Source organism: Lepidothrix coronata, unplaced genomic scaffold (assembly GCF_001604755.1).
Source record: "Lepidothrix coronata isolate B3197 unplaced genomic scaffold, Lepidothrix_coronata-1.0 Scaffold107, whole genome shotgun sequence".
Classification (NCBI taxonomy): domain Eukaryota; kingdom Metazoa; phylum Chordata; class Aves; order Passeriformes; family Pipridae; genus Lepidothrix; species Lepidothrix coronata.
The window spans coordinates 2,358,114-2,384,538 of record NW_016690287.1 but is presented as its reverse complement, the minus strand read 5'-3'; the positions used below and the strand labels follow the sequence as shown (position 1 = coordinate 2,384,538).

Below are 26,425 nucleotides of genomic sequence, written 5' to 3'. Positions count from 1 at the left end.
AAGGAAAGAAGGAAAGAAGGAAAGAAGGAAAGAAGGAAAGAAGGAAAGAAGGAAAGAAGGAAAGAAGGAAAGAAGGAAAGAAGGAAAGAAGGAAAGGACAAACTGGGGACTTTCAAGTCTTATCATTAATCAAATCCTTTTTACAAACACTCAGTACACTTTTGTGTAATACGCGGCATTGGGATTGGATCAATTTTGAACTGGATAGGAAAGAACTTTTTCTTTTTTAAAGCCCTCAGTAAGTCTTGGTCTGATGGAAGCTTTAAAGAAAATTTGATATGAAATGAGATAAAAAAAGATACTGTCCCTTGGTCAAGAATTATGACATCTCATTGGCAAAACGAACACCTGGTGTGTGCATCTCTTCGTTATCAAACACTTCATGATCTGCAGGAAGGATACCAGTTGGCAAAAGATGAGTATGACACTAACTTGGAGGCACAAACGCTGTGCTTGAGGGGAAACAACTTCCCACAGAGGTGTTTTTGGTGAGCTGATAAACAGAGAGACTTGAAAGAAAGGTTTTTATGGTCGATCACCAAGAAAGGCAAAGGACACTTGTCCCAAATGAGGTGGAGACCTTTGTCTTGGTGTTTACCTACCTTAGACATGCTTCTTATGTACCCTGTCACTGTGGACAGTCATATTTTTTTAAAGTAAGACTACAAGACTGCATTTGACTTAACATTTACTCTTTATGCCTAAAGATTTCATACACATCACTGATAATACAACTGTCTCACCTCACAAAGGGTGTCAGGAGATTAATTAACATGCCCACCAAGATACACATCTCTATCCCAATTATGTTCTTCAAACTTTGTTTTCAAGAGTATTAAAAAAAAAGGTAATAAAATGCACAGTAAATAGGAAATACTATGATGAATTATTTTATAGGTTCACCAGCAATACTTGCAGAAATTAAGAAATCAGAGTGCTTGAGAAACTGTTTATATTCATACACAATGGGATGGTGAAACACCACTGTTGGTTCAAAATTAAAAGGTAGATTAAACAACCAACACCACAGAAAACTCTTATAAACAATAACTAACATTAGTAGAAAATAGAAGAATTCAGCAAAATGTTCTCCTAAAAGTACAAAAGTACCAAACAAGCAAAAATACTGTTGCCTGGAACTAATTCAACTGACCAGAAGACAGACAACGCTACAGCCTCCAACTCAGAAGGATGATGAAATATCTAGGATATTGCTGGCAATGTCCCTGCGAGTATCACCTTACGGCTTTCATGTAACAATCTGAGACCTGGATCCTGAAAGGGACTGAGTGAAAAATCAGGATCTAAACTATTGTGTGGGCTCAGAGGTCACTAGGAAAGGGAACACAGTGAGAGTAAAATAAACTTTGCATCTCTGAGAATAATTGTGATAATGAGGTATCCACCTCTCAGAGAAAGGGTGTCCGTCTGTAGCATAATCAAATGAAATAATTATGTCTTTCAGTGGAATCCTTAATCCTTTTTAGTAATCTGGAAACATCCTTTGGTGAGCAGTGCACTGACGGCCATTAACCTGTAAATGAAGACACCAACCTTGCACACAGCACTTATCATAGAATCATAGAATCAGCTGGGTTGGAAAGGACCTCCAAGATCATCAAGTCCAACCCTTGATCCAACACCACTGCGGTTCCCAGCCCATGGCACTGATGCCACATCCAGTCTCATCTTAAAAACCTCCAGGGACAGAGAATCCACCACTTCACTGGGCAGCCCATTCCAATGCCTGATTACCCTCTCTGTAAAGAATTTCTTCCAATATCCAACCTAAACCTCCCCTGGCACAGCTTAGGACCATGCCCTCTTGTCTTACTGATAATTGCCTGGGAGAAGAGACCAACCCCCACCTGGCTACAACCTCCTGTCAGGGAGTTGTAGAGAGTGATGAGGTCTCCCCTGAGCCTTCTCCAGGCTGAACAGCCCCAGCTCCCTCAGACTCTCCTCATAGGAGGAGAGTTGTTTTTGTGTTTTTGAGTCCCTTCACCAGCCTTGTTGCTCTTCTCTGGACCTGCTCCAGCCCCTCAATATCCTTCCTGAACTGAGGGGCCCAGAACTGGACACAGCACTCGAGGTGTGGCCTCATCAGCACTGAGTTCAGGGGAAGAATCACTTCCCTCGTCCTGTTGGCCACACTGTTCCTGATCCAGGCCAGGATGCCATTGGCCTTCTTGGCCACCTGGGCACACTGCTGGCTCATGTCTGCAGCTCACACCACAGCAGACAGGACACTCTGAAGGCAGTCTTTTGAAAACCAAAGACGACTTAGGAGAGCAGCAAAAGCCACGCAGCACCAGGTGCTGAGCCTGCTCCTGTTCAGGGTCTGGCAAAGGCAAGGATAGGAACCACTTCAAATTCCTGCTCTGCCCACAAGCTCTCCTGCCTGACCTTGGGTGAGGCAGTCATCCCTTCAATGCCTCATTTCTTTCTGAAACAGCAGCAATGTCTCACAGCGCTGTTATGAAAATAAATAGAGTTATGCAAACAGATCCCAAATGAACCATGTATCTATCACAGGAGAACAGACAAATGAGCACTCAGGAGTGCTAGAATTATAATAATCACCATGAAGTTAAGAACAACGTTACTGACATTCTTGGTAAAGACTCCATTTATCTTGTGCAATGCATTATATTCTTAAATAGTTTCACAGTATTTCAAACTCACATTTGAATATGATCAAGCTGTAGGGAGTAACCTGCCAGCAGGCAAAGAAACAAACTTATGTTAAATGTTGTTCTCTGACCCTAATTTTTATAGGTCCATGGAGAATGCTTTGTGGAAATGATTACTTTATTAGATGACGTGTCCTGTCATTATTTCACCCAGAAAACTGCAAATCCTGCAGTGCATTACAAAGAACAGCCTAAGAACCTCTACTCAAAACTGTACTTGGTCTGCTCAGGGCTTGTTGGCAAATTCCAAACACACAAAATGACATGCACATGAATTAAAAAACAAGTCAGATCTTTAAATCAGGATTTGAAAAGCACTCTAGATGCATGCTTCATTTCGCAGACAGGCAAAACCATAATCAATTCAGAATGAGCCAATACTTCACAGGCAAACAATTATGGATAGGAAAGCTCAGAGATGGTCTGATTCAAGCCCATCAAGCTCAAGATAGGTCTACTACATTATTGTGCAAAACATTATGGCATTTCTGGGTTTTCAGTCATCAGCTGCAATGTGCAGGGACAAGGATTGAATATTAGATTAAATTAAACTTCAAGTTTTAACTTAAATTTGGGTTGCATTTGGACTTAAAAAGTCTGATTCAGAGGCAGGCCTGGAATTTCTGCTTAATCCAAGCTTGTTTGCCTAAACTTTCAAATAAAAGGAAATAAAAGGAAAGAAACAGGTCTTAGAAAATAGAACCTCTTATTTAAGCAGCCTTTGACTCCCTTTAAATTCTGTCTAAAAATACGCAGTACAACTTTATCCTGTATATCCTTACTTAGGTGGACAATTGCACTGACCTAAGATTACTTTTTTTTTAAGTATTTTACTCTCTAATTCTGTTGAACACGTAAAAGAAACAACAACAACAAAAATCTTAATTCCACACCACTACACGAAAGAAAGAAAACCAGAATTAGTCAGGGTAATAAAGTGCTATTGATGCACAGACAAAGTAATTGAAAAATAACTTTTTTTTCAACTTGCTTTCAAAAAGCAAATATGCCTTTTTTATGACTACAAAACTACAATAATTAAAAAAAAAATCAAGACTGAGACAGAGACACACAAAGACAGAAAATAAAAAGGAAAGCTACAGTTCACTCTCCTAGGAGAAACAAAGATGACCCTACCTTAAATAATTCAAACTCCTTCTTTGGCATCAACAGCTATCAATCCACAAAGGATATTTGCAATTAAAATAAATACATACAGATCCATTAGGATTCAAATTACCACCTCTAAGCAAATAATCAGGAAACAAACAAAGTAAAACTTTTTGCTGTGTCTCTATCACATTTATTCTCAAGCTGGACTCTATGAAACACAGAAATCACCCTCATGCTGTACAAGAAATGTAAATTCTTTTTGACATATCAGTGGAACATGCAAGTATTTTAGCCTTGCTGTGAACCTCTTCCTCCTCCAGATGCACACATTTGCACTTGAAAGGAAAGTTTTGCTCCCAACAGGAGACAGTACCTGGATGGTGCGGGTATACACAGGCTCCGGCCATCCTTGACCACCTTCTTGACTCCTCAGAGGGTCCAAAATATTGTTTGGCACAAAGCCTGTGCTGCCACTCCTGTTCTGAACCTTCCACCACTGCTTTCTGTCATCCAGAATCTGAAATAATTTGGTAAATTAATTACATATTTTTTCTGACTTTCCTCCTGCCAGTGCTTAGGCTGCATAATTTCAAAACAAAGCCATAACTTTGTCAGGTTCTGTGACTGCCAACAGATCTTACAGAGATATGCCCCTAAGAAACCTCTGTAGCTTCCTTGATTATCATCACTATTAATTCTACATAGTTGTATAGCACTTTTCAAAACAGGCCTCTCAAGGAAGGACATGGAAGAGAAGTGTGTAATGAAGCTCTGTAAACACAGACGTGTGATGGATCAGACACAGGGGAATGAAAATCAAGTTGGATCAGACACAGGGGAATGAAAATCAAGTACTTGCACAGAGAGGCTGGCACCTCTACAACCCATATGCTGGCAACAAAAGGATTAAATAATTATTAATAACCCAAGTAAAAGGGCATTGTTCTAGGAGAGCACAAATTTGGAGAGACAGCACTTCTGGATAAACACAGAACTGGAGCAGGATGGGCAGGAAAAGCCAGAAATCTGACTGCCTGCTGTACAATCTCATTCACAACATTTTCTGTCTTCGTTGCTCCCTTCCTTCCAAATGTATCTCACCTTCAGGGAATCAACTCCTCCAGGAAAGGACAGTCTGTCCCCATACCCAGTGCATACACAGACAGTGTTTGCCAGAGCCAGTTCTTTAAATACTACTAAAAGTTTAAAAGCAACACCAGAGACGATGTTAAAAACCCCCACAAATATATTCCCAGCACAGATCTCTACAGCACTCTACACAAAAACGACGCGAAACAAATTAAACTGAATTTTCCATATTGAGGGAGATAAATCAAACACATTGCAGCAAACATTAAGGACAGCCACACTGCCCACAGAAAAGGTACTCTCAGCTTTGAGTAGCACCAGAAATTTGTGTTCTCTTTGCAAACAAAATTACCTCTACGATCTCTTCTTTCGTGACAGAAAGCTCACTGTTGTTTCTTGCCACAAATTCGTACTTGCATTTGGCATATTTCTTGCTCTGTGCTTTATTGTGTGCTTCATAGTTTCTGCAAAGCAAAGATCAGACTATTGTTCAGTGAGACATTCAAGCAAATAAAGCCATAAATGCCCTCTTCCAACAACCTGCAAAACATTTTTTGAAAAAAACACCTCTCAACCATAACATGCTGCTGCTGTAGAACTGCCTATTCATAAGATACTGATTTAAGTGCCAAAAAAAGAAATAAAAAAGAAATAAAACAAAAGAAAGAGGTGGTTGAACTACATGGACCTCAAGAACTGATAACCTTTATCAGCTCACTGCTTGCAAGATGTATGATAACTTGGATTAGCAGGTGCCATTGTTTTAAAATAAACATGTACACTATATTTAGTTTGTTTTCCTACAGAAGGTTAAACAATCACTTGTTACAGAAACAAATGACTATACTTACTATATAATTGATAGCTTGTGCTTTGTGTGAAATTGTATTTCTAGTGTTCATCATAAATTGTTTCAAATTCATAGTAGATTAATAAATTTTTGCCATAAACCCTAATGGAATTGAACTCTAAAAAACACTCACCTACTGTTAGATCAGTTTTCTTAACTGACCATAAGATACCATCAACTCTAACAACCTCAGGTTACTTCATCAATTAAAAATGAGAAATAATTCCTTGGCAGTTACAAACTGGGTTCATGGCAGAACAAAGCATACCACAGTTTAGCTCTGCATCTTTCTGTCTGCATGAGGAATGACCCATTCAGAAAGCCTTTGGTTAAGAAGCTACTAGGTTTTTTGATGTAGTACCTCTTCAAGTGGAAAAGTTCCCAGCCCACTCAAAACAGGCCCCCAAAAAAACCCCACCCCCAATAATATTATTCACTTATTGCAGATTACACCAAACTGCATAAATCCATACCAGGCGGTAAAACAAACTAAATAAACAGTAAAATAAATATAATATAAAATATAATATAAAATATAATATAAAATATAATATAAAATATAATATAAAATAAATATAATATAAAATAAAATAAATATAAAATAAATTTAAATAAATATAAAATAAAATACAAAATAAAATATAAAACAAGTAAATATATTTGAAAAGTTAATGAAAGCATGCAGCAATTGATGGCTTGAAATGCTGCACACATCACAGCACAGGGATACAAATGCAGACGGTTGCTGATGCTGGCGCTGTGTAACCGTGGGTCCCAGGTGTGCCTGAGCAATCCAGCAGTTACCTGGCTATTGCATGGCTGTGGAGAACTGTCTCACTTGACTTGAAGAGCAGAACCAAAGAAAAGTCATATTTAGATTGAAAGATTATTTTGAGAGAAAGACAAAACACTACAAGTGTTTAAGGAGAAAGTAAAAAGCAGGGGATGGACCCCAACCTGCAGAATAGCTGTTATGAGGCTCAACAGTGTGTGAGTAATCCAATTTTTTCTGCCACCCACTTAAAATTTATATAATTTTGAACTCTTTTCTTACTATCTCAGCTCTGACAGTGCTTTTACTTTTAGGCTGTCTTTCCAAAATCCCTCCACTACCTGAAGGGACCCTATGGGAAAGATGGGGCAAGACTATTACGAGGGCATGTAGAGACAGGACAAGGGGGAATGGGTTTAAATTAAAAGAGGACAGGTTTAGATTATTACAATATTAGGAAAAAATTCTTTGCTCTGAGAGTGTTGAGGCACCGGAATAGGTTTCCCAGGGAAGTTGCAGATGCCCCATCCCTGGTGGTGTTCAAGGCCAGGTTGGATGGGGCTCTGAGCAACCTGGTCTAGTGGAAGGTGTCCCTGCCCAGTGCAGGAGGGTGGAATGAGATGATTTTCAGGGTCCCCTTCCAACCCAAACCATTCTACGATTGTGATTTCAATAACTGTGTCTTCCTACCTTGTCCACATCTGATTGTCCACATCCTGATTCCTTCAAGAAACATCGCTCAGGAAGAATTTAAAATAAACGTCTACATTTTACTTTTTTAGCAACATGCCCAGAACATGGGCCAGGCAATGGCTGCATGCTTCTGAAGAGACTAATTCTTCAAGCCTATCCTAAAGAGCCAGTTTACCCTGGACACAAATATTCTGAACACTTACCTCCATTCATCCATCCACCCACTCCTGTGATTCTTACTGCCTATCAGATAAACCATAATTTCACCCCTTTGCTCTCCAGTGCACTCTCCTTGAGAGCCTAGGGGGTTGCAGAGACTTTGAGAGAGCTTTCCTTCAAATGATAGCACAAAAACAAACCACACAGCATAAAACTTTGAAACATCACAGAACTTGCTGAAAATTATTTAGTACTCTTTCAGCATTGGAGTTCCTGAAATTCCTAATATCACACTGAAAGTTTAAGATTGACACTTTATTTACATCACCCAAGGAAAGCACTACTTACTGGAGGTCCTGGCGTGTTGGAATAGGTCCCACTGAAATTCCCTGTGATTAAAATTTCCACGGACAAGGTGTAGCCTACCTGTCCCTCAACAGGGGGACAGGTAGGACAGCTTTGATCAAGGACCAGCAAATAATGGCAGAAAGCGTCAGCATGAATTTCTCACTGCTCCCCCAAACTCATTCCTCTTTGTTCACCGATGCTTCAAAATGCAACTTTAAATGAGCTCCCACCAAGCACTGCTTTATGTGTCTCAAGAGCTAATTAACAAACGGAAAGCTCGTTTCATGTTGAAAGCCCTGTGAGACAGGGGCACTCTGTGGATGTTTGCATCAGTACCAGCCATCTAGACTCCTTCCTACAATCAGTGGTGAGAAACAGGCACCACTGTGGCATGTCCCACTTCATAGTTTTCAAAAGACTAATTTCACCTTTCATGAACTGCCTCTTAGAAACACCCATTTCTCTTTACCTGCCACAAAGGAGGCTTGGGTGACTTTCAGTTGCAGCCAGATACACTGATATCATCAACAGTTCAATGCAATTAGACTCATTCTCTAAACTGAAGTAGAGGCAACAACATTTACATAGAATACTCTTGTTCTGAAAGGACAAAACAGGCCTTACCAAGTTACAGATAAAAGAAAGGAATTTTTAGTACAAATCATCTAGATTTCACGCTGACTGGTCCTGAGACAAGAATGCAACAGACAACCAAGTTTGAAGAAAAAGTTAAGAGATGACTACTCTGCTGTTGTTGTTAGGAAGAGTAAGTCCAAAGTTCAGGAAAAGAATTGAGTCTTCAACCTGCACACCACACGGGAATTTGATGCATGCAGATTGATAACGGGATCTTTTAGCACACTGCTAAAAAGCAGAAATAAAACTAGGAATTATGCAAGGGTTTTCATCACAATAGCTAATGATCAGCAATCTGATCCTAAAAACTTAGCTTAAACATCTTCCACGGTACATAAGCCAAAATACTGTTCATATGGCTTATATGGAGTATGGTTTGGCATGGGGGAGCAATTCCAATAGTTCTTTACTGATCTACTTCCACAGCTTGTGCTGGTAGAAATTCTCCCCACAGACAGGGACAAGGATCACTGCACTTGATCTTGTTAAGTTATTCAGTTTTAGGCTAAAATGAAGGGGGGAGGATGTGTAAAAAGGCACTGGTTGCTGCGCAGACATTTCAGGGCATTTTCTGTAACATTCGAAAAAGAATGGAAGAAACAAAGAGCCACTGTTCTGAAAATGGGTACTTATACACCAGCCCAGAAAACAAAAAGCAGGAGACTATGGAGCACTAAGTGAGCAGCTAAGCAAATCAAACAATCAATCAAAACAAGGACAGGTGAATCTCAGAGCAGACTTGTCATTCTTTGTAGTTCTGAAAAGAGCAAAGAGTATATTTAAAAACATGAAGCAAATCAGAATTAAAATTGGGTTGGAATTCCACTATATCATTTTTGACAGCAGCATCAATTGAACATCATAGATAAACAGGGTAGTTTCGTAGAAATTATACTAAAAGAATCTTAATGGTGCATCTTAGAGAAGCAGCAAAGGCAGAACACACACTGCTAACCAGAATCACTCCCTGAAAAGAAATAATGAACCGCTGCAGACAGAACCAGAGGTAATTACAGACACCACCACCCCAACAGCAATAAAGTCGGGACAGTTTTCCACAGCACCACGAACGCCGTTGAGTCAGTGTTACCTATCTACATGTCGGCTAACAGTTTGCTTAAAGGCAGCAACAGCTGCCCCCTGGTCCAGCAGAGGCCCTCTTTTGTAAACTGTGTTACTGAATGCATACCCATCCGACGGAGGGTAGTCGGGAACACCGGGAGGCTGGAAGACAAAAGAGAAACAAAGCCACAAAGCCGATTAGTGTCATCAGCGGTGCTGCCCACTCACTTAATCCCGCACCCCCAGGGTCCCTGTCAGCATTCCCGCATCCTCAGGTGCCCAGTGGTTCTGCTATGAAAAGTTAATAACTTCTGCATTTCAAATACATAAGCACAGAGATCAAAAGGATAAGAAGAAAAGAATTTCTATCCTGTGTCATCCCACTGCATTAATATTGCAGTGGATATTCTTTAGAAAGACAGTTCTGCAGGGCAAGGTCCATGTCATCTCTTGGATGTCACTACAGCAACACAACTTACAGACAATGGCTGAACAGCTTTAAAATAAACTGCACTGCAAAACTGCTTTGAGCTTTTGTTCTAGGTGTACACTTGAAGCCAGAAACCTCTGGCTAGCCAAGAGTATGGCTGTCTAAGAGATAAAGCCTCACAAGTAAAATTATCACTCCATTGCAAGATCATAATATAAAGCGGCTCATTTATGTCCCCCTCTCACTGAACATGACTATAGTCAATGCAGAAATGCAAAAGGGAGTGTGCTGTTGGTATAATTAAGGAATTTAGTTTAAAAAAATTACAATTTATCACAAGGACATATATAAGAAGATTCAAGGCTTCAGAAAATTCTTTTTTTAAAAAACCCACTTTAAATCCAGCAGTGATGCTCAGCTTCTAAGTAAGAAATATTTTAATCACCATTCCCCCAAACAAAAAGAGGTTAAACAGTTAATTTCTGGATATTATAATACTGAAATTTCTCGTTCTGTATCTTTTCCTTACACCACCATCCAGATGCCCAAGTTAGAATGGCTAAGACTCAAGAGCAATTGCCAAATCTCTAAGCCTCATTTGTTGGTGGTTTTTTTTGTTTGTTTTGTTTTCTTGTGGGTTGTTATTTGGGTTTGGTTTTTTAATCTCTGCCTGGGTGACTACAGAAAAACCTACCTCCAAGTATCTGACCTGGCACTCAGAGGCACTTGCGCAGGGGACTGAGGGTTTAGGAAAAGAAATTAAAACCAAACCAACTTGTCACACCATAGAATATTCTTTAAAACTGTACTATTAAGACCTCTTTGAAAAAAAATCCGAAGTGTCATCTAGCTTATAGCTTACATCACAAGACACTCTGGAAGCAGGAGCTCATTTTACTTCACACACAAATTATTTGCATTGCCTTAGCCTCACTGGACTCTCTGGCGGTTGTTCCACCACCATTTGAAGTCCTCATTCCTGAAATGACTCCACTTTGAAATCCCTCCAGTGGGAGCTGCATGTGTGGCTAGATCTTAAGCTTCAGGAATGGAAAGGCAAAGATAGATTCTCCTGAGTGGGAACCCTCAGTGTGCTTTTCCCGGTGTCAGAGCAGCCCCTGCCCATCAGGGGGGATGGCACCACTCACCCCCTTTTCCACCCCCAGCACAGCACAGCTCTCCACAGGCAGCTGTGGTCCTCAGGAGACCAGTGCCACACTGAGACACGAGGCCAATTGGTGGCAAGAGACAAATACTTAAATTCTCATCTTACTTTTCCATCATTACTCTTCATCAAACAAGCTGTTACTGCAGACTTAAGGAAGAATAATTATTCTGGTATCACCCACGCCAGGGTGGTCTTTTTGCTGCAGACAAATGGAATTTTGCACTTAGGCAGCTTTTTCCAGCTGAGTACCTACAGCATTTCACAGCTATTAAGCAGCTCTGTGTGCTCTTTCCCCTAGGGATGTGCTGAGGAGGCATGGGAACAGGGAGCCAAGGTACCAAGGTTAAATCAATTGCCCAAGACCTTGCAGGAACCAGTGACAGCCATGAAACTAAGGCTTGACATCCCAGGAGCCAGGCACACAAATAGCTTCAATGAACTGGGATATATATATGTGTGTGTGTGTGTGTGTTTGTGTGTCTTGAAGGTTAAGATAAAGAGACTAACTTGGCATAAACAACTACCAATGCAACCAACCCCACCACCATGAAAAAGAGTGAAATCTACTCCCTGAAACACAAGCAACTAAAATACCTCAATATATTCTCCCTGTTTGAATTTGGTTTAGGTTATTATACGTATCAATGAAATTCTTAGAATCATCAGAATTCCTTTTTCAGTACTATTGAAAAAGTTTCAATACTGCTGTTATTATTATTTTTGTTCTTGTTGTTATTTAGAAGGAGCACAATATAAACAAAAATCTGCATGGAAATGTAGAGCAGCAGGGAACAATGAAAAAACGTTCAATGAGATTTTCTGGGGAGGTGACTGGGGAAGGGGGTAACAGCAATGGCAACACTACATTTCACATTGTTGTACCCATTAATTTTACTAAATGCTTTTTTTGCTCAAAATGAAGCACCGGCAGCAACTCAGTTTTTGGCACATTTCTTCTTGTATATCTTGTTAGGCATAAAGCCAAATAGTGTTTTAAGTAATCAGATCTGTACCATGCTATCCTCCTTTGCTTGGCAGACTTTTTACCAAATTTGTTTGTCTCTATAGCTTAGTAGACCTTTTTTTTTGACTGAGATTTTCATGAAAATAAAGTTTTACTGTGACTGGGCAGTTTTGAGAAACTTTTGCTGGGCTCTGCAAGAAAACACCATCCTATAACAGCCAGTAATCATTCCCCTCAATATTCTTCTAAATGCAACATTTTTACTAGCAGATAAAACCATATATAGTTAAAAATTAAGATAAAATCCAGCATTGTTGTGCTAAGATGTACTCCAAGTACGCTGGAGGAAGACAGACAAAAACTATAGGGTGAATCTAGAAAATTCTTAGGTGCACTTCAATGTCACAGCTGCTATCAGGGGACCTTGGACTAGCTAACCCTTGATTTAAACTGAGATCAGCAAAGAGAAATAAATAAAAAATTTAAACTAAATCTTATGTTTCCCTAAAAAAAAAAACCAACAAAACTCCCAAAATGAAAATTTTTATAAGTTCAAAAATGCAATGGCTTTTTTTGTTAATTAAAAAGCAAGAAAATCCACATATAGTCTTAAAATTTTCCCAAAAATTTTCTGACCAGCTCATTTTCTGACCAGTTCATTTTCTGACCAGCTCTACTGAAAAAACAGGGATAGAATCTTGGTTGAGAAACAAAGGGGCTGGCTATAAAGTTGGTCAGTAAAAGCTCTCTAGTTTCTCTGAAGGCTTTAGATGGTGGTGCATTCTTCCATTCTCTAAATAGAACAAGCTAACTTTTGCTAAATTCAACACATTCCTTTGAAAAAAAAAAAAGGTTGGGAAAAAGTTCTGTACAATAATTGTCCAAGTCAGCAGTTATTTTTCAGAAGTAGGCCTAAATTACAGTAGGGCAGGTATTGCTTGTATGTATTACCTCAACAGCACCTCTGAATACTTTCACTGTATTGCAAGCAAGTATTAAGAGATTAATGAAAGGAATATTCTATTCCACATTTATGAAGAAGCAGCTTAAGTCCAAAATTCCACAAAAAAGGGGGGTTTATTTCCTTTAGTCTGCGTGCCTGTGCATGTGGAGCACATTTGGTTCAAATACTGCCTGAAGTAAATATGATCAAAATCAATGGGATCTGATAGAAGAGGGCCCAAATCAAATTGAACCTTAGGGGCTTGGACTGTCCTCCCCAATCCAAGGAGAGCAGCAGGCAAAAGCCTTAAATTTTTCCCTAACAGCATTTTTGGTGGCTGAACAGGTATCGGGTTTCACACAACTTTAATGTAAGTGTAAAGAGCTTGCACTGATGCAGCAGATGCCAGAGAATAGTTACTCCAACAGTATCACAGAATACTTATGAAGGAATACTTCCTCCTTATGAAGGGAGCAGTTGATGTTGCTGTCAGCTAATCTACAGAGCACTGTCCCAAGTGACCTACCTCGGTTGACATCCTTTTCATCTCTTGTTTTCGCTGTTGCTCTGCAACGTTTGCCACAGACTCAGCCAAATGGTTGAGTTCTTGCTCCTTCGGAGCTCCCATGAAGTTCAGCAAAGGAGGCTCCCAACCATTTCGGAAACGGGGGACATAGGGTGGAATAAAATGGTCTTTGGGCCAATCGGCTCTGCATGAAAAGTAAATCAGAGATCTGTATCAAGGGCCATACAAATACTGATTAAATAAGTTACTGAAAATTGAAATGCTTTAGAATTTTTATTAGTACAGCGGAGAGGCTGGGATTACAGCAGAGGCAGAATTGTGCTAGAACACAGAAAATCAGCAGAAAACATTTATTTACCACAACTACCCTCCCTGCAGCACCCTGCAGAAAGAAATTGTTCCTGCCGTTAAGGACATGACAATGCTAAAATACAACAAACTTCTGTCTTGTAACAAAGGATGGGTATTAGAAGAATCAATCAAAACAAATCTAGGATTTGTTTTAACAGTGAGATGGGGAAAAATATTGCTATGCCCTGTTTGTGTGAAAGCACCAGACGAAAGACTTCAAAGAAACAGATGGCTTTGTAAGAACTCCTGAAGGCAGGTATGAAGCATGGAAGCTTTAGGGGGCCCAGCTACACCTAAACCAAAAAGTTAGATAGCTGTTACTGACAAAAAAACCCACCCAAGTCTACATGCTCCAAGACACATGAACTATCATCACATTTGCTGTTTTACAGTCCAGCTTGATCTTCATAAAATACTGCACTACTTTTCAGAGTCCCATTAGCATTCGCTGTCGTAATACAAAACACCCAAATTAATGCTTTCATGCTCTGCCTTTGCACTACACATAACACTCCATCCTGCAATATAAATTAATTTGTCTTCACGGTGGAAGCAGGGATGGGAACGTACATTACAGTCTTTTAACAGGCTCATTGCTGACACTGCTCAAAATTAAGGGACAAATGCTTCCAGTCACGTGAGCAGTCAGCAATTCCTGGCCTGTTAGCAGGCCTGAGCTAGGTCAGTAACCCTCAAGTGGTATCATTCACCTCTCCTACTACACTCCAACCCACTGTACTTCTGGATACTGAGATCAATCAGAGCATCAATTCTAATCTGCACAGGTCAACCACCTACATTCTAAGTGCTTCATTCTTCACTACCCAACACGAGCTATTTCTCTTTCCATTAACCTTTTTTCAGGATGGATTTAAATGAATGGATGAGGGTAGTTCCCAAGACAAGGAGCTCATTATTTTACCCAGTGATTCATTTTCCCTGCATGGGGCTCCAATGCCATGAGGCAATTTCCACTGCCAGTCCCCCCCCAAGCCTGCTATGGAGCCTGCAGAGCTTGAGGCAGGCAAAGGCAAGCATTTTGCTGGGATAAGCTTTGCTGGGATAAGCTCTCTGGCAACCACAAGGAGCTGCTCTTCCTGTCCCCAGCTCATTTTGTAGCAGCAGGCAAAACAACAGGCCCAAGGGACAAATTTGGACATTCCTGATCCTGCAGCAGAGTGAGACCAAGGGAAAGACCTGTGCGTCCCTCTCCCTACTCTGATGATTTTTCTCACTCCATGCTGTTGGGCTTTCCATGCAGCTTTTCTTACCAGCAAAACACTCTGCAGTTTTTAATCAACCAGTTAATTAATTAAAAAAAAAAAAATCCATCTGGTAGACGTTTATGTTCCAATTTGAAATCTAAAAGCAAGGATGAATAAACACAAAACACATGATGCATTTCCAGCCCAGGTGATAGCATACTTCATCATCATCAAATGTACTTATCTATCACAGATTACAGAGTCAAAATGCACTTTGATAATCTAAGGTTTTTCTTTTGCATGTTCAGTTCATCTAATTTCAAACTATATACTTACCTCAAAAACAACACATGCATACAGAAGTTAACTTTCAGCTAAGCCTGATATTAGTACATCCATTAAATGCAACATATGCACATGTAGCACAGTTCAGTCAATAAATATTGTTTTAAAACTATAAATATTTTTATAGCATTAAGATGCTTTTAAAAAGAAGTAAAGATATTGCAAATTTTTAACTTTTAATAATTATTGGAAATTGAAAATAGACATCTGTATCCTATTCTTTAATATTTTGTCATCTTTTTATTGCAGCTTCTTCAAACTGATTTTTAATGAAGTCCAGATGGATGCGTTGGAAAAATAATGGTGAAAAACAACAGGACACATGCAAGGGACGGTTCAGAAAAAAAATGACTGCAAAAGGTTATGTCAAGAGATTCTGGATCACAGACAAAAAAAAAAAAATCTGTCTGCATTTTCTCTCTCCTTGAGATCCCAAATCCCAGTGAAGCTAAACTTTAGAAAGTTCCTTTCTAAAAACTTTAAAGAGCAGTTCTGAAGAGTCCAAAGCCTAACAAAGTAATACTGGATTTACTGGGGGGCTGAATAACCTGGTTAGGAGCATGACAGTAAACTCGATTTTAGAGATCTCTAAAACGTGCAAAGACTTTTCCTCACCTGGCTTTGGTCCACGTGTCACCCAAGGACATCCACAACTGTCCCTCCTCACTGGTGACAGTGTATCGAAGGAAGTCTATGGTATCTTTTGTTAAGAGGGGGCTGAGTACTGTACCAGCAAGCTCTGGACCTCCTGTTGTCTGTACCACCTAAATCCAAGGATTAAAAGAACACAAACAACATACATACTGTGAGTACAGAAGTTACTGTGAATAGGTGGTGCCTACAGTGCTGCCAATGTGTCTGAATGTCCTGCAGATTAACTAAACTATTTATTGCTGAAGAGCTGCTGTTCTGGTCACCAACCATTTTTTATTTAGACCCACTTTTGGCAACGTTATTTTTGCTTTACTGATCAAAGCCACACACAATTCAATTAAACAGACATACTTTCAACTCTCCTCCTTCCTTATGCAGAATATCTCCATTTTTTTATTGTTAATTAAAAATTATAATGGTAAAGCATAACACAAAGCTGAAGATATTTAAATAAATATATTTAACAGATGGGCATAAATGCAGAAAAGGATATACATTATTTCCTAAAGAAAACCTCATACTGAGATATGCTCCTTGAAAAGGTTACAGAGCATATAAATACACGAGTTTTGAAGGAAAACACTGAGAAAATTGTAAAAGCTTACCATTTGTAGTGGGGTAAAGAGAAAATGAACCAGATCAGCTGCACTGGGATTCTGGATATGGAACTTCAACTTAGCCTGAAGGAATGGAACAAATTATATATTTTAAGAAACATTTAACTGTTATGACAATAAACAGTTTACATAACAATGGCCATCCCTGGTCAGGTCCAGGTCCTAAACCAAATGTTTTGTCTGAAGTGTAAGTGCTCATTCATGCAATTGTTTTTGAATCCACCTATATTGTAGCACCTATTGTGCAAAACAAGAAGTTAAACGGCCGAATTACATGCTTTGTGAGGCAGCATCTCCTTTGGAAATTTGACACCTCTTACTCTCATTAGTATTCTGTAAGTTCTTTTCCAAATAAAAACTGAGCTGCCTTTCTGCCCTCCCGTTTTCCAGCGATGCTCGTAACCATTTACAGATTTGTTATGTTCTTCCTCAGTTTGGACTTTTCCAAGCTAAACTAATTCCTTTGAGCATTCTTGTCCTCCCTGCATCTTCTTCAATTTTGCTATACTGGCAACAAAATAAGGCCAGGGAACATAATGGCATAATGATGCTCTTTATTTGTTAATTTTCTGTTGTCTTTTTTCCCCTGATGTTTTTCAACATTTTCTCAGTTGATTCCATTAAACACAGATGACTTTCTCCCAGGAATCTCTATTACATCAACATTTTGTTCTGATTTGTTCTATATATGAGATTTTTCCTCACCTGTCCACGACTATCATATAATCAATACTGAATTTCATCTGTCCCTTTATCTGATATTATGAGATATTTCTACATTTGTAGTCTTTGCTCCCCATTTGCCAGAACACCTGTAAATATGTGGGACAGTCATGGCCTCTGCAGAGGCATGTGTGGGACTTCACTGTTAATTTACTACACTTCGAGAACTGATATTTTTGCCCTATATTTTGTTTTCTATTTCACTAAGCAAGTATCTAAGAAGCTACAGGTATCTAAGAAGCTACATTCAACCTCACAGTACCTTCTTTAGGAACTGGGCAACCTTGCTGGATATGTTTTGGAAAACCGAAGAAACAAGATCAAAGAAGAGGTGGATCTGAAGACATTATTTTGGTTTTTTGCAAGATGCATGTTTGCTTCTTCCTCATGTTAACACACACTCCTACAAACTGCACCCCGTGTGCAGGTGTCTCAGAGATATCTGGTTGCCTCAGATCCTTGGAATGACTTTAAAGATTATCAGCATTACCTTCACCACTTCTATTTCTCTGGTAGAAAGGCAGTTTGAAGGAGGTGAGATAACATACTGTGTGGTTTGCTGACTTAATTTTTTGATAGATGGATGAATGGTGCCCATTCAAACAGGGTTTCTATCCATCTGCCTTTAATTTGCTATTTAGATTTGCTGTCCTTTAAGCCATTACCAGTTCTTCAATTTGAAATTGATAATCTCTTGTGCTCCACCAATAAAAAATGGTTTTCAAAAAAACATAATATCAAAGCTTTTGCAAGTAAACATGCACATAAAAACCAATAATGATATTATATAAAAAATTCAGAAGAAATACTAAAAGTCACTGATATAGCTTCCTGGAGGATTTCTTTTATTTACATATCACCCACTGGCCTTGTAGGCTCCAGAGATAAGAAGCATGCCTGAATGTGTTTTAAAAAGTTATAGTAGCTTTTATTGCATCTTGCCATCTGTTCCTCAAACTGCTTTTGGCTAGCCTTGTCCTGCTTTTACATCTAGCCTTCCAGCATGTCCCTCCAAATGAAGGAAGGAGGAGGATGTGTTTTTATTTCCAGTAACTTCCTATATTCTGTTCTTCAGTCATTACAACTTACTCCCAGCATAGTTTTTTGACAGATGGTAGGCATTTTCTAGAAACTTCCAGCATGGGGTTTTAAAACAGTTTCCATTCTACTGGCAAAGATTATATTCTTCTAGCTACTCCTTTTATTNCCATGTCTGTCATGAAGTGCCAGGAACTGAAACTTTTGTGGAAGTGAGGCTTTTGTGGCTCCTGCAATGATGCTGAAGTAAAGCACTGTTACAGCACAACTCTTCAAGGGCAACATTAGAAACCAGGTCCTAGATGCTGTTGAGCACCAAAACAAGAACTGCTTTCCTCCTGCACAGAAGATAAAGATTTCAAGGATGCACAGACTGTTCTTGGGTAAAAAATGAATCTAAAGGCAGAAGGCAGAAGAATGGGGAAAAAATGGACATTACAAGCACTAGTGATGAGGACAAGCATGTTCCAAGACATCCATCCCCCTTCTAAACAGCAACCCTTTAAGGTCAGAATCACAGAACTTGATAAAGGGGTTTTTTTTAAAAAAAAAACCAGACATTCTTAACATTTCTAAATATCTCTTAGAGCCTAGCAATCAGAATTCATGCCCTAGGAGGAAGAAAAAAGCTGGTTTGGCTCAGTGAATACAAGCCCAGTTTTCCCCACTGGCACAGCCTCCCCAGCAATTGGAAGGAACAGTCAGCATCTGACAGTAAATGCTTTGAAGGTGTCCCACTTGCTGCCTCCCTTGAATAGGAGATTCCCACTTGAGAGGAGATGCCAGGGAAGGCTGTTGAATTAGCATCTCTGCTTACTGAGAACCTACAAAGCAGCAGCAATTTGTTGGATGGAACGTTCTGAGCCCAGAAGGCCCTGTGGTAATGATGGCAACAAGCACAGAGAGTCTGATGGGCACAGATGAATAAAAGCAAATTAAGGCCACAGCTGGTGATGCTGGCAAACACACAACAGAGCTGTGATCCCAACAGATGTTCCTAGAAATTCTTTTATGATTCAAACTCAAATTTCCTAAGTAAAAGGCTTTAAAGAACCAGGAAAAGAAGAAACTCAACGGTGCTGAAAAAGAAACATGCTCATCTAGTGTGGGGAACTTGATGAGCAGCACCCCAAAGCTCAAAGGCCAACCTAGGCCACAGGTGGCCAGCCCTGGTCTTGCCTCAGATCAGCCTTGGATGGAGAGGGAAAAGGTGAAAGTCCAAGACCAGTCAAGTCTCAGCTGAGCTATCTCCCTGTGTGCCAGCCAAGGACCAAACAAGATTGCATTTCCAGGTATATCAGCATTCCTGTAGAGAATATTTGTGGGGTTTCTCCTTCTGAAAGAGCAGTGGAGGCCAAGACAGTGCAGACTCAGGCTCACAATTCCCTGGATGGTGTGGCCACCTCTGCATGGCTGGCAGCTGTAGGGCACTGAAGGCCCCAGAAGGTTTCTCCACATGGTCAAGACAACAGGAAGGTTAGGCAGAAAACTTTATTAATGCACTCCCAAAGATAAAATAACCTTCTGCAGCTCCCTCAGGTGCATCAACCACAAGCATTCAGACCCTCTGGAATAGCAGAACCCTCCGAGAAAACTTAAAAATAACTACAAGGCAAATTCATCATGTTACTGATTCTTCCTTCTCCTCTTCATCTTTCACCATAATTTTAGTTCTTCCCTCCAAACTAGTGGAATAAGCCATAAGAAAATGCAGCAAAACTGACACCCAAATTAATCTGTAGTGGCAGGGAAAACAAAGATCAGGTTATACTTAGCTGTCCCAGGAAAAAACTTATTGCGTGTCACACACCAACATATCCATGAGCAGTCACCTACCAGAAGATTGAAGCCATGCTTGAACTTTTGGAAGCAATCAACAAATTCATCTGGAGGCGGTGGTTTTGCACGGAGAGTGAGAACTCCCTCTGGTGAACAAAATGAGATTTTTATATATCCATTTATATGTATATAACTTCTATCAATATTTCAGATACAGTAAACATATACATACATAATAAATTTACCAACTTATAGAATTTTCTAAATACAGAAGCAGAGCAAGAAGCATATTCTGTGGTCACATCTCTATTTAGTCACTTCCCACTGCCTTCAAGCAAGTGGTTTTTATATGTTTCCCTCTAAGAATATACTCCATAGGAATTTAAGTGATCAAAGTGAAAAAAAATTACCACACTGATAAAAAAGCAACACAAAGACACATTTGCTAGCTACTTCAGTGATCCTTAGAGAAACTTAATTGCCTGCAATGAGAACTCCTACCTCCAGGTCCTTTCTTTTTACTTTTCTTAGTTTTCTTCCTCTTTGAAAGTTCAGCAAACGCTTCAGCAGCTTTTTGAAGTTTGGTAACAAAATACTCTATGTCATCCAAAATATGGTTCAGAATTTGCTGTGGAAGAAAAGCAACAGTTTCTCTACAGAATATATAGCAGAAATACTCCAGAAATTGAAACATCCAGACCTCACACACACCAACAGCTTCCTTGGAACAAATTTCATGCTAGAACATTCCATATTCAGATTCATTGTGTTCTTAACTTTACATACCTGTAAAGCATTTAGAATATTACATTTTTTAAAACCTAAGATCACTGGACATTTTTAAAATATGATCAACAAAATTATTAAGTTCAGATTGCAATTACACAATTTGTTCACACATTACATTCTCTCTCACAGCACATGAAAAAAATTTCTAATTATTTGAATGGACAGCATTTTCCTAAAGGGTATAACTGCATAATGTCCTTTAGTACTAAGTGTTAAGCTATTTGGTGAAGTTCCCTACAAATTAAGCTATTTGTAGAGAAGTACTCTTTGAAGAATTGATTTCAAAGAGCAAGTGGACGAGAATGAGACTCTGGGGAAAACACACTGGCAACAATTCAGCAGGTCCCAACATGCTTTTCTCAAGACCCTCTGAATGTTGCTGAGAGTGGAAAAGTAGAAAGTTACAACTGACAAATGGGACAATATTTGATCTCACACACACCCAGTGTTGTTACTTATAGGCAAGAAAACTTTCGTTTAGAAATAAACGCGGTCCACCTGTCTCCAGAAATGATCATGTTTATTTTCTAGATATTACACATATCCAAGTCCCACTAAACTGATGGAATTTTTTACTCCTTATATAGTTTGCTAAAACTGGTCTACTGTAAAAAATCACAATTTGTATTTCCAGCTCTTTACAGCAGAAAACTTTATACCACATTCAATGTGTTGTCATTCCCCCACACTTTTTTTTCCTGTTTAAAGAACAAAATTAAGGAAAAGGAACTACCACCTGTTCATTTTTAGATCTACCACACAAGCAGAGGCTGCCTGGAAAGCTTTTCTCCAGAACTGAATTTACTATGTGGAAAAAGTCTTCTCACAAAGTAGAGCTGCAAAATTTAACAGACATTAAGCAACATCATTTGTAGTTTCCCACTTACAACATCTCTGTCAATCCTGGCTGCCATCATCTCTGCTGTTTCTTCCTGTTCATGGTACTGTCTGTGTTTTTCAACTGCAATAGAGGGAAGAAGAGAATAAAACATCCATATATGTGGAATTAGTATATTAGTACATAACATTTTCCATATAGTTTATGTTTTAAACCATAGAACTATGAGAAAAGATGGACAAAACTGTTTGTATCATTAACTTTGCGAGGACTCCACATAACCTGAAAGTCCTGTACCCTAATGCCTGATCCTGATAAGTCTCACAAAGAAGCTAAGTCTGTGCTTTCAGTCAATTTAACTGCATAAATGAAGTAAACCACAGAAGCTGAAAATCAAAAAATTTCAGCACAAAGTGGTAGATTATAAATACAACATAATTAGGAATCACACTATTTTGCAAAATATGCTGAAAGCTTCTCCAGCAGAAGTAAGGAAGAAAGAGTGCAGCCATGACTTTGGAGACAATTTTGATCTAAAAGGCAATTAGCAAAAAGGAGTGTCAGTTCTGGCAACATTGAAATGGGAGGTTATGATGTGATAGAACCAGTACTCACAAATAACAATGGACAGAGTCAGTGACTTTTGTTTAAAAACAACAAGGGTGAACGTTTTGAGAAATTGTAAGTTTTGCATTTTTCAGTTACACTAAGTGCTACACTGTGTTTGTGAACAGGTGGGATTTCAGTAAATGCATTTTAGAAAAGACCTGCATGAGTAGAATAAAAGGAAGTGCAGGAACTCAGATCCACAACTGGTCTGGCACGACACTTAACAAACTAATGAAACCCTTCTGAGGTGAGAAGTCAAGCAGAAGAACAGGTTAGCCATTACTCAAGATAGATGTAATACTGTAGATACATAGATTAAATAATCCTTAACACTTCAGTTTGCTCTGAACATTTTCAGCTGTTTTCTTTGCATAGTTGTGAACTTTGTTAAGTGATACAGATATAATTTAATAAACCAAAAATGATAAAGACTTCAAGATCTTCTAATTCTACAGTAGTAGAATTAGTATCTATTATTAAGAGAACACAAACAAACAAACCATATGTGACCTCACCTTAACCTTATCAGTCTGTTTTAGAGAAGAAACTTTACTCTTTCTGAAGAACTTTTTCAAAGAAATCTGATCAAAATATGTTTCCCTTAGGGATGTAAAAAACCCACCAACAACCACCAGACAAACCCAATCCAAACCAATTGGGAACGCTACAGCATTTCTTGGGTAAGGCTTTAAAAAATAACTTTAAAAAAAAATAAAAAGAACCAGTTTAGCCACATAGACTAAATGATATGGTACAAAGATATATGTGCCATAAATAAATAATGCTCAAGTCACCTTTTAATCCCTGATTATAGTCTTTAATTGTCCAAAATATGTGGCCTACGCTCTCCCTATTACTGAAGAGAGCATCATTAGATGTTATGAAAGTTAACATCTAATTATTGCATAAGCTGCTTTTTCCCCTCTGCATATATAATTTTTGGTTGTCTTGAGTATTTTGCTTATACTATAAAAAACCAAAATCTACTATATATAGAAGCAACAAAACTACTATAGTTAGTAGCAGCATAATTAGAAAAGTAGCTCATTATACCATTCCCTTTCAGAAATAACGATAGGTTCCAGAAGTACTGTTTTCTGTGAATGCTACCATGTTCATAAAGAAGCCCAGGTTAAAATCAGTAGCCCTCCCTCTCACGCAGCTAAGCACAAATAAAAGCAGCTCTGAACAGACATTCAGAAAACGGATAAATGAAAGCAAATGACAAGTCAGATTATGACAGTCAGATCTCATTCCCCACATCAGGGGACAGTGGCTCGGGGCATCTCAAACCAGACTGAGAGAATAATCATATCTGCTCTCAGCGAGGGCAGAGGGCTGACCTTGTACAACCATTTTCTGCACCCGGTTACTGCGATCTTTATGAAAGAGGATCTTTCTACGTTATTCTTGTTCTCACCAGGCACCACAAAAACGCAGTGCCCAGAACAGCTGTTTGCCACCCCATACTCACAGTCGCCCTGCTCAGCAGCCCACGCCGACCACGCTGCCACGCGGCTCCTCACGTCCACCTGGGTGATGGTCCCTGGTGGCACCGGGGCCGGTGCCCGTGGCGGAGGAGGGATGGCACTGTCAGCTTTGGAGATCATTCTAGAGGGAGAGAAGAGAGCCCACGAGTGACACTTGAAGGAAAAACATTCTATTTCTCTAGTGCTTAATCAGAGAAGACCTCTGCAAGGACCTCTTCTTGCCGATGCCTAAAAATCTGTCTTAATGCAGTTTGGCACTTTGTTGGATGTATTTTAGTTGTTAAGAAAGACAATCTGACTGCTTTATAAGTTTGAGGCTTTATTCTTCGTCCTCATCGTCCCCAGATAAATGGCGGGAAAAGGCATCCAATGTTTACATGAACATACTTTTATCACACTTAGCGCATTGATTTCTAAGGTACAGAAAAGAAGGCACACAGGGATCTACTTTTTATACTGTTACACACTTTTTTTAAGTTTACACACTTCTTTCAAACCTTTTAATAACACACTACTATTGCTAAATATACACCAGTATATATTCTATAAGTGGTGTTAGCCTAAAACAGTTTTCTCTATCTTATTTTTAAGTGCAGGTACCCAAGACAGGTATTCCTTCACAGGAATTAGCAGCTTCTTTTCTCTCCTTCCCAGGCTGCCCAAGGTCTTTTAGTGGATTCCTGCATTATCTCAGAGGCCTCTGGCTGAGCCGCTGCCTCAGGGCCTCTACCTGGAACACTTGTTTGGTTCCCTACATCATCTACTGTAGACCTGCCAAGTAAGCCCTACTCAAGACCACAGTGTGTAAATACACTAAACACAGAAGGAAACCCAGTCCATGATGGGGTTAGCAAACCTTTGCCACCTGAGAAATCCCCCAGCAGTGACAAAGGACATGATGAGACCTGCCAGATTACATGGCTAAACTCAGTGGCTTGGGTTAAGGAGGTGCCATTTTTACCCCAATATGCAGTCATACTGCCTGGACTTGCCTTTTGTGGGAAAGAAAATTAGAAGATTAGAAGTTGCCTTTCAGCCATCACAAGTATTTAGTCCCTAAATCTGACCAGTCGTCAACCACCGTTTTTCTTAAAACTCTACCAACAAACACCACTCTACTGGATGATTTTCTTTTTTGTAACAGCAACCTATTCATCCTGCCTTGATACAAATGTATCAGTGTTCTCACTTTCCATGCAATTTTCCACTTTTCCAGTTCTTACTGTCATTTTAAATACCACAAAGAGGTCTTTGAAGCCATTCTGCAGCTTGATACCGAGAGACAACAAAATCCCAACAGCTCCTGTCATACAGACCCCCATCTCCCTTTTCCACACCTCTGTTTAAAAGCAAGATCTTCACCTTAAATTCATCTCTTTATAATCTCATTCATGGCATTCAACAAGGCCACCATAAAATGTCAGATGCTGCTTGGCCTTTCAACAGTGAACAACAACAACAACAAAGTATTTCCTTTGCCTTTCCTTCCTCCAGTGCCCTTTCACTTGTTAATAACCTTGCAGCAACTCGACAATGTCATGTCAGGCAGGAGGGTCCCTCTCTGTGACCCAGTGCCAGCAGGCACAGGACATGACAGGGAGTAACCAGCACTAAGCTGCCACACACGCATGACCTCTTGGCCTCGCAGCCCTCAGAGACTGATACCTCGGATTATTTGTCCCAACAGATGTACTGACCCACATTCTTTCCCCAATTAAACCTCATTAGTTTCCCAGCACATCCAGCGTGTTTGAATCCCTCTGGATTGCCTCTTCGTGCTTATAACTGTTTGCTACGGTCCCACAAAGAGTCAAGCCTGCTTATCTGATTTTAAAAATGCAAATAAAGCTGGACATAGTTCGGTTTTTGCTTTGTTTTTATAGCAGTGTCCCTTACTCCAGGAAAATTTCGTAAGTTGCATATCAGAATTTAGCAGATAGCCAAAACTGTTATAAACTCATTCACATAATGGTGGCAATTTTATTTAATGATTTTTGTCCACCAGACCCTTCTCTACCTGAAAACAAAAGTAATATTGAGAGATACTATCAGAATGCAGCTATATACTAACATTCCAACTACTACCATCACCATTCAACATCTAATATATTTCTGCCCTTGTTTTTATACCTCTGTTTGCTACCTCTCATTTCTGTGTTAATCTTCTCTGAACCCAAAAGATTCTTTCCTCCACATTTTCCAACTGGCAAAGAAGCTTTTGCTACCAGGGAAACAAGAAGTCTTCAGCATCATTAAACAGGCAGGCAGGAAAATTATTCAATCTTCAATTGCTGCTTCAACATTTTCAGATCTCAAAACCTTTCAGCATAATCTTATTTACTTGGAGTTATGGGGCATTTATGTTTTTAATTTAAATTCTGAACTACTTGATCCATATGCAGAACTGAGACATGCAATGCCATCCTCTGGCAAGTGATCTTGATCTCAGCTGTTCCCATCACTAAGGAGGAATTGGGAAAGGTAAGAGTGACACTATAAATTGAGAGAACATGAGAAAATTATTAAAACAAGACCTCTACA

At 39.4% G+C, this 26,425-nt stretch overlaps 1 protein-coding gene across 5 annotated transcripts in view; it reads right to left on the bottom strand.

The window, feature by feature from the left end:
* Positions 1–26,425, bottom strand: part of EPS8 (epidermal growth factor receptor pathway substrate 8) — a 136,812-nt gene that overhangs the window by 14,976 nt on the left and 95,411 nt on the right. For 4 of the 5 annotated variants that reach the window (XM_017823945.1, XM_017823947.1, XM_017823946.1 and 1 more), the window contains 10 exons: positions 23,869–24,005; positions 21,835–21,908; positions 20,660–20,786; positions 20,216–20,304; positions 16,607–16,681; positions 15,963–16,111; positions 13,447–13,630; positions 9,444–9,577; positions 5,248–5,359; positions 4,180–4,323 (listed from right to left, as the gene is read on the bottom strand). In XM_017823945.1, the coding sequence (XP_017679434.1) occupies positions 4,180–4,323; positions 5,248–5,359; positions 9,444–9,577; positions 13,447–13,630; positions 15,963–16,111; positions 16,607–16,681; positions 20,216–20,304; positions 20,660–20,786; positions 21,835–21,908; positions 23,869–24,005 (1,225 nt within the window). The remainder of the gene's footprint in view (positions 1–4,179; positions 4,324–5,247; positions 5,360–9,443; positions 9,578–13,446; positions 13,631–15,962; positions 16,112–16,606; positions 16,682–20,215; positions 20,305–20,659; positions 20,787–21,834; positions 21,909–23,868; positions 24,006–26,425) is intronic. The other variant, XM_017823949.1, reaches the window with a different exon arrangement.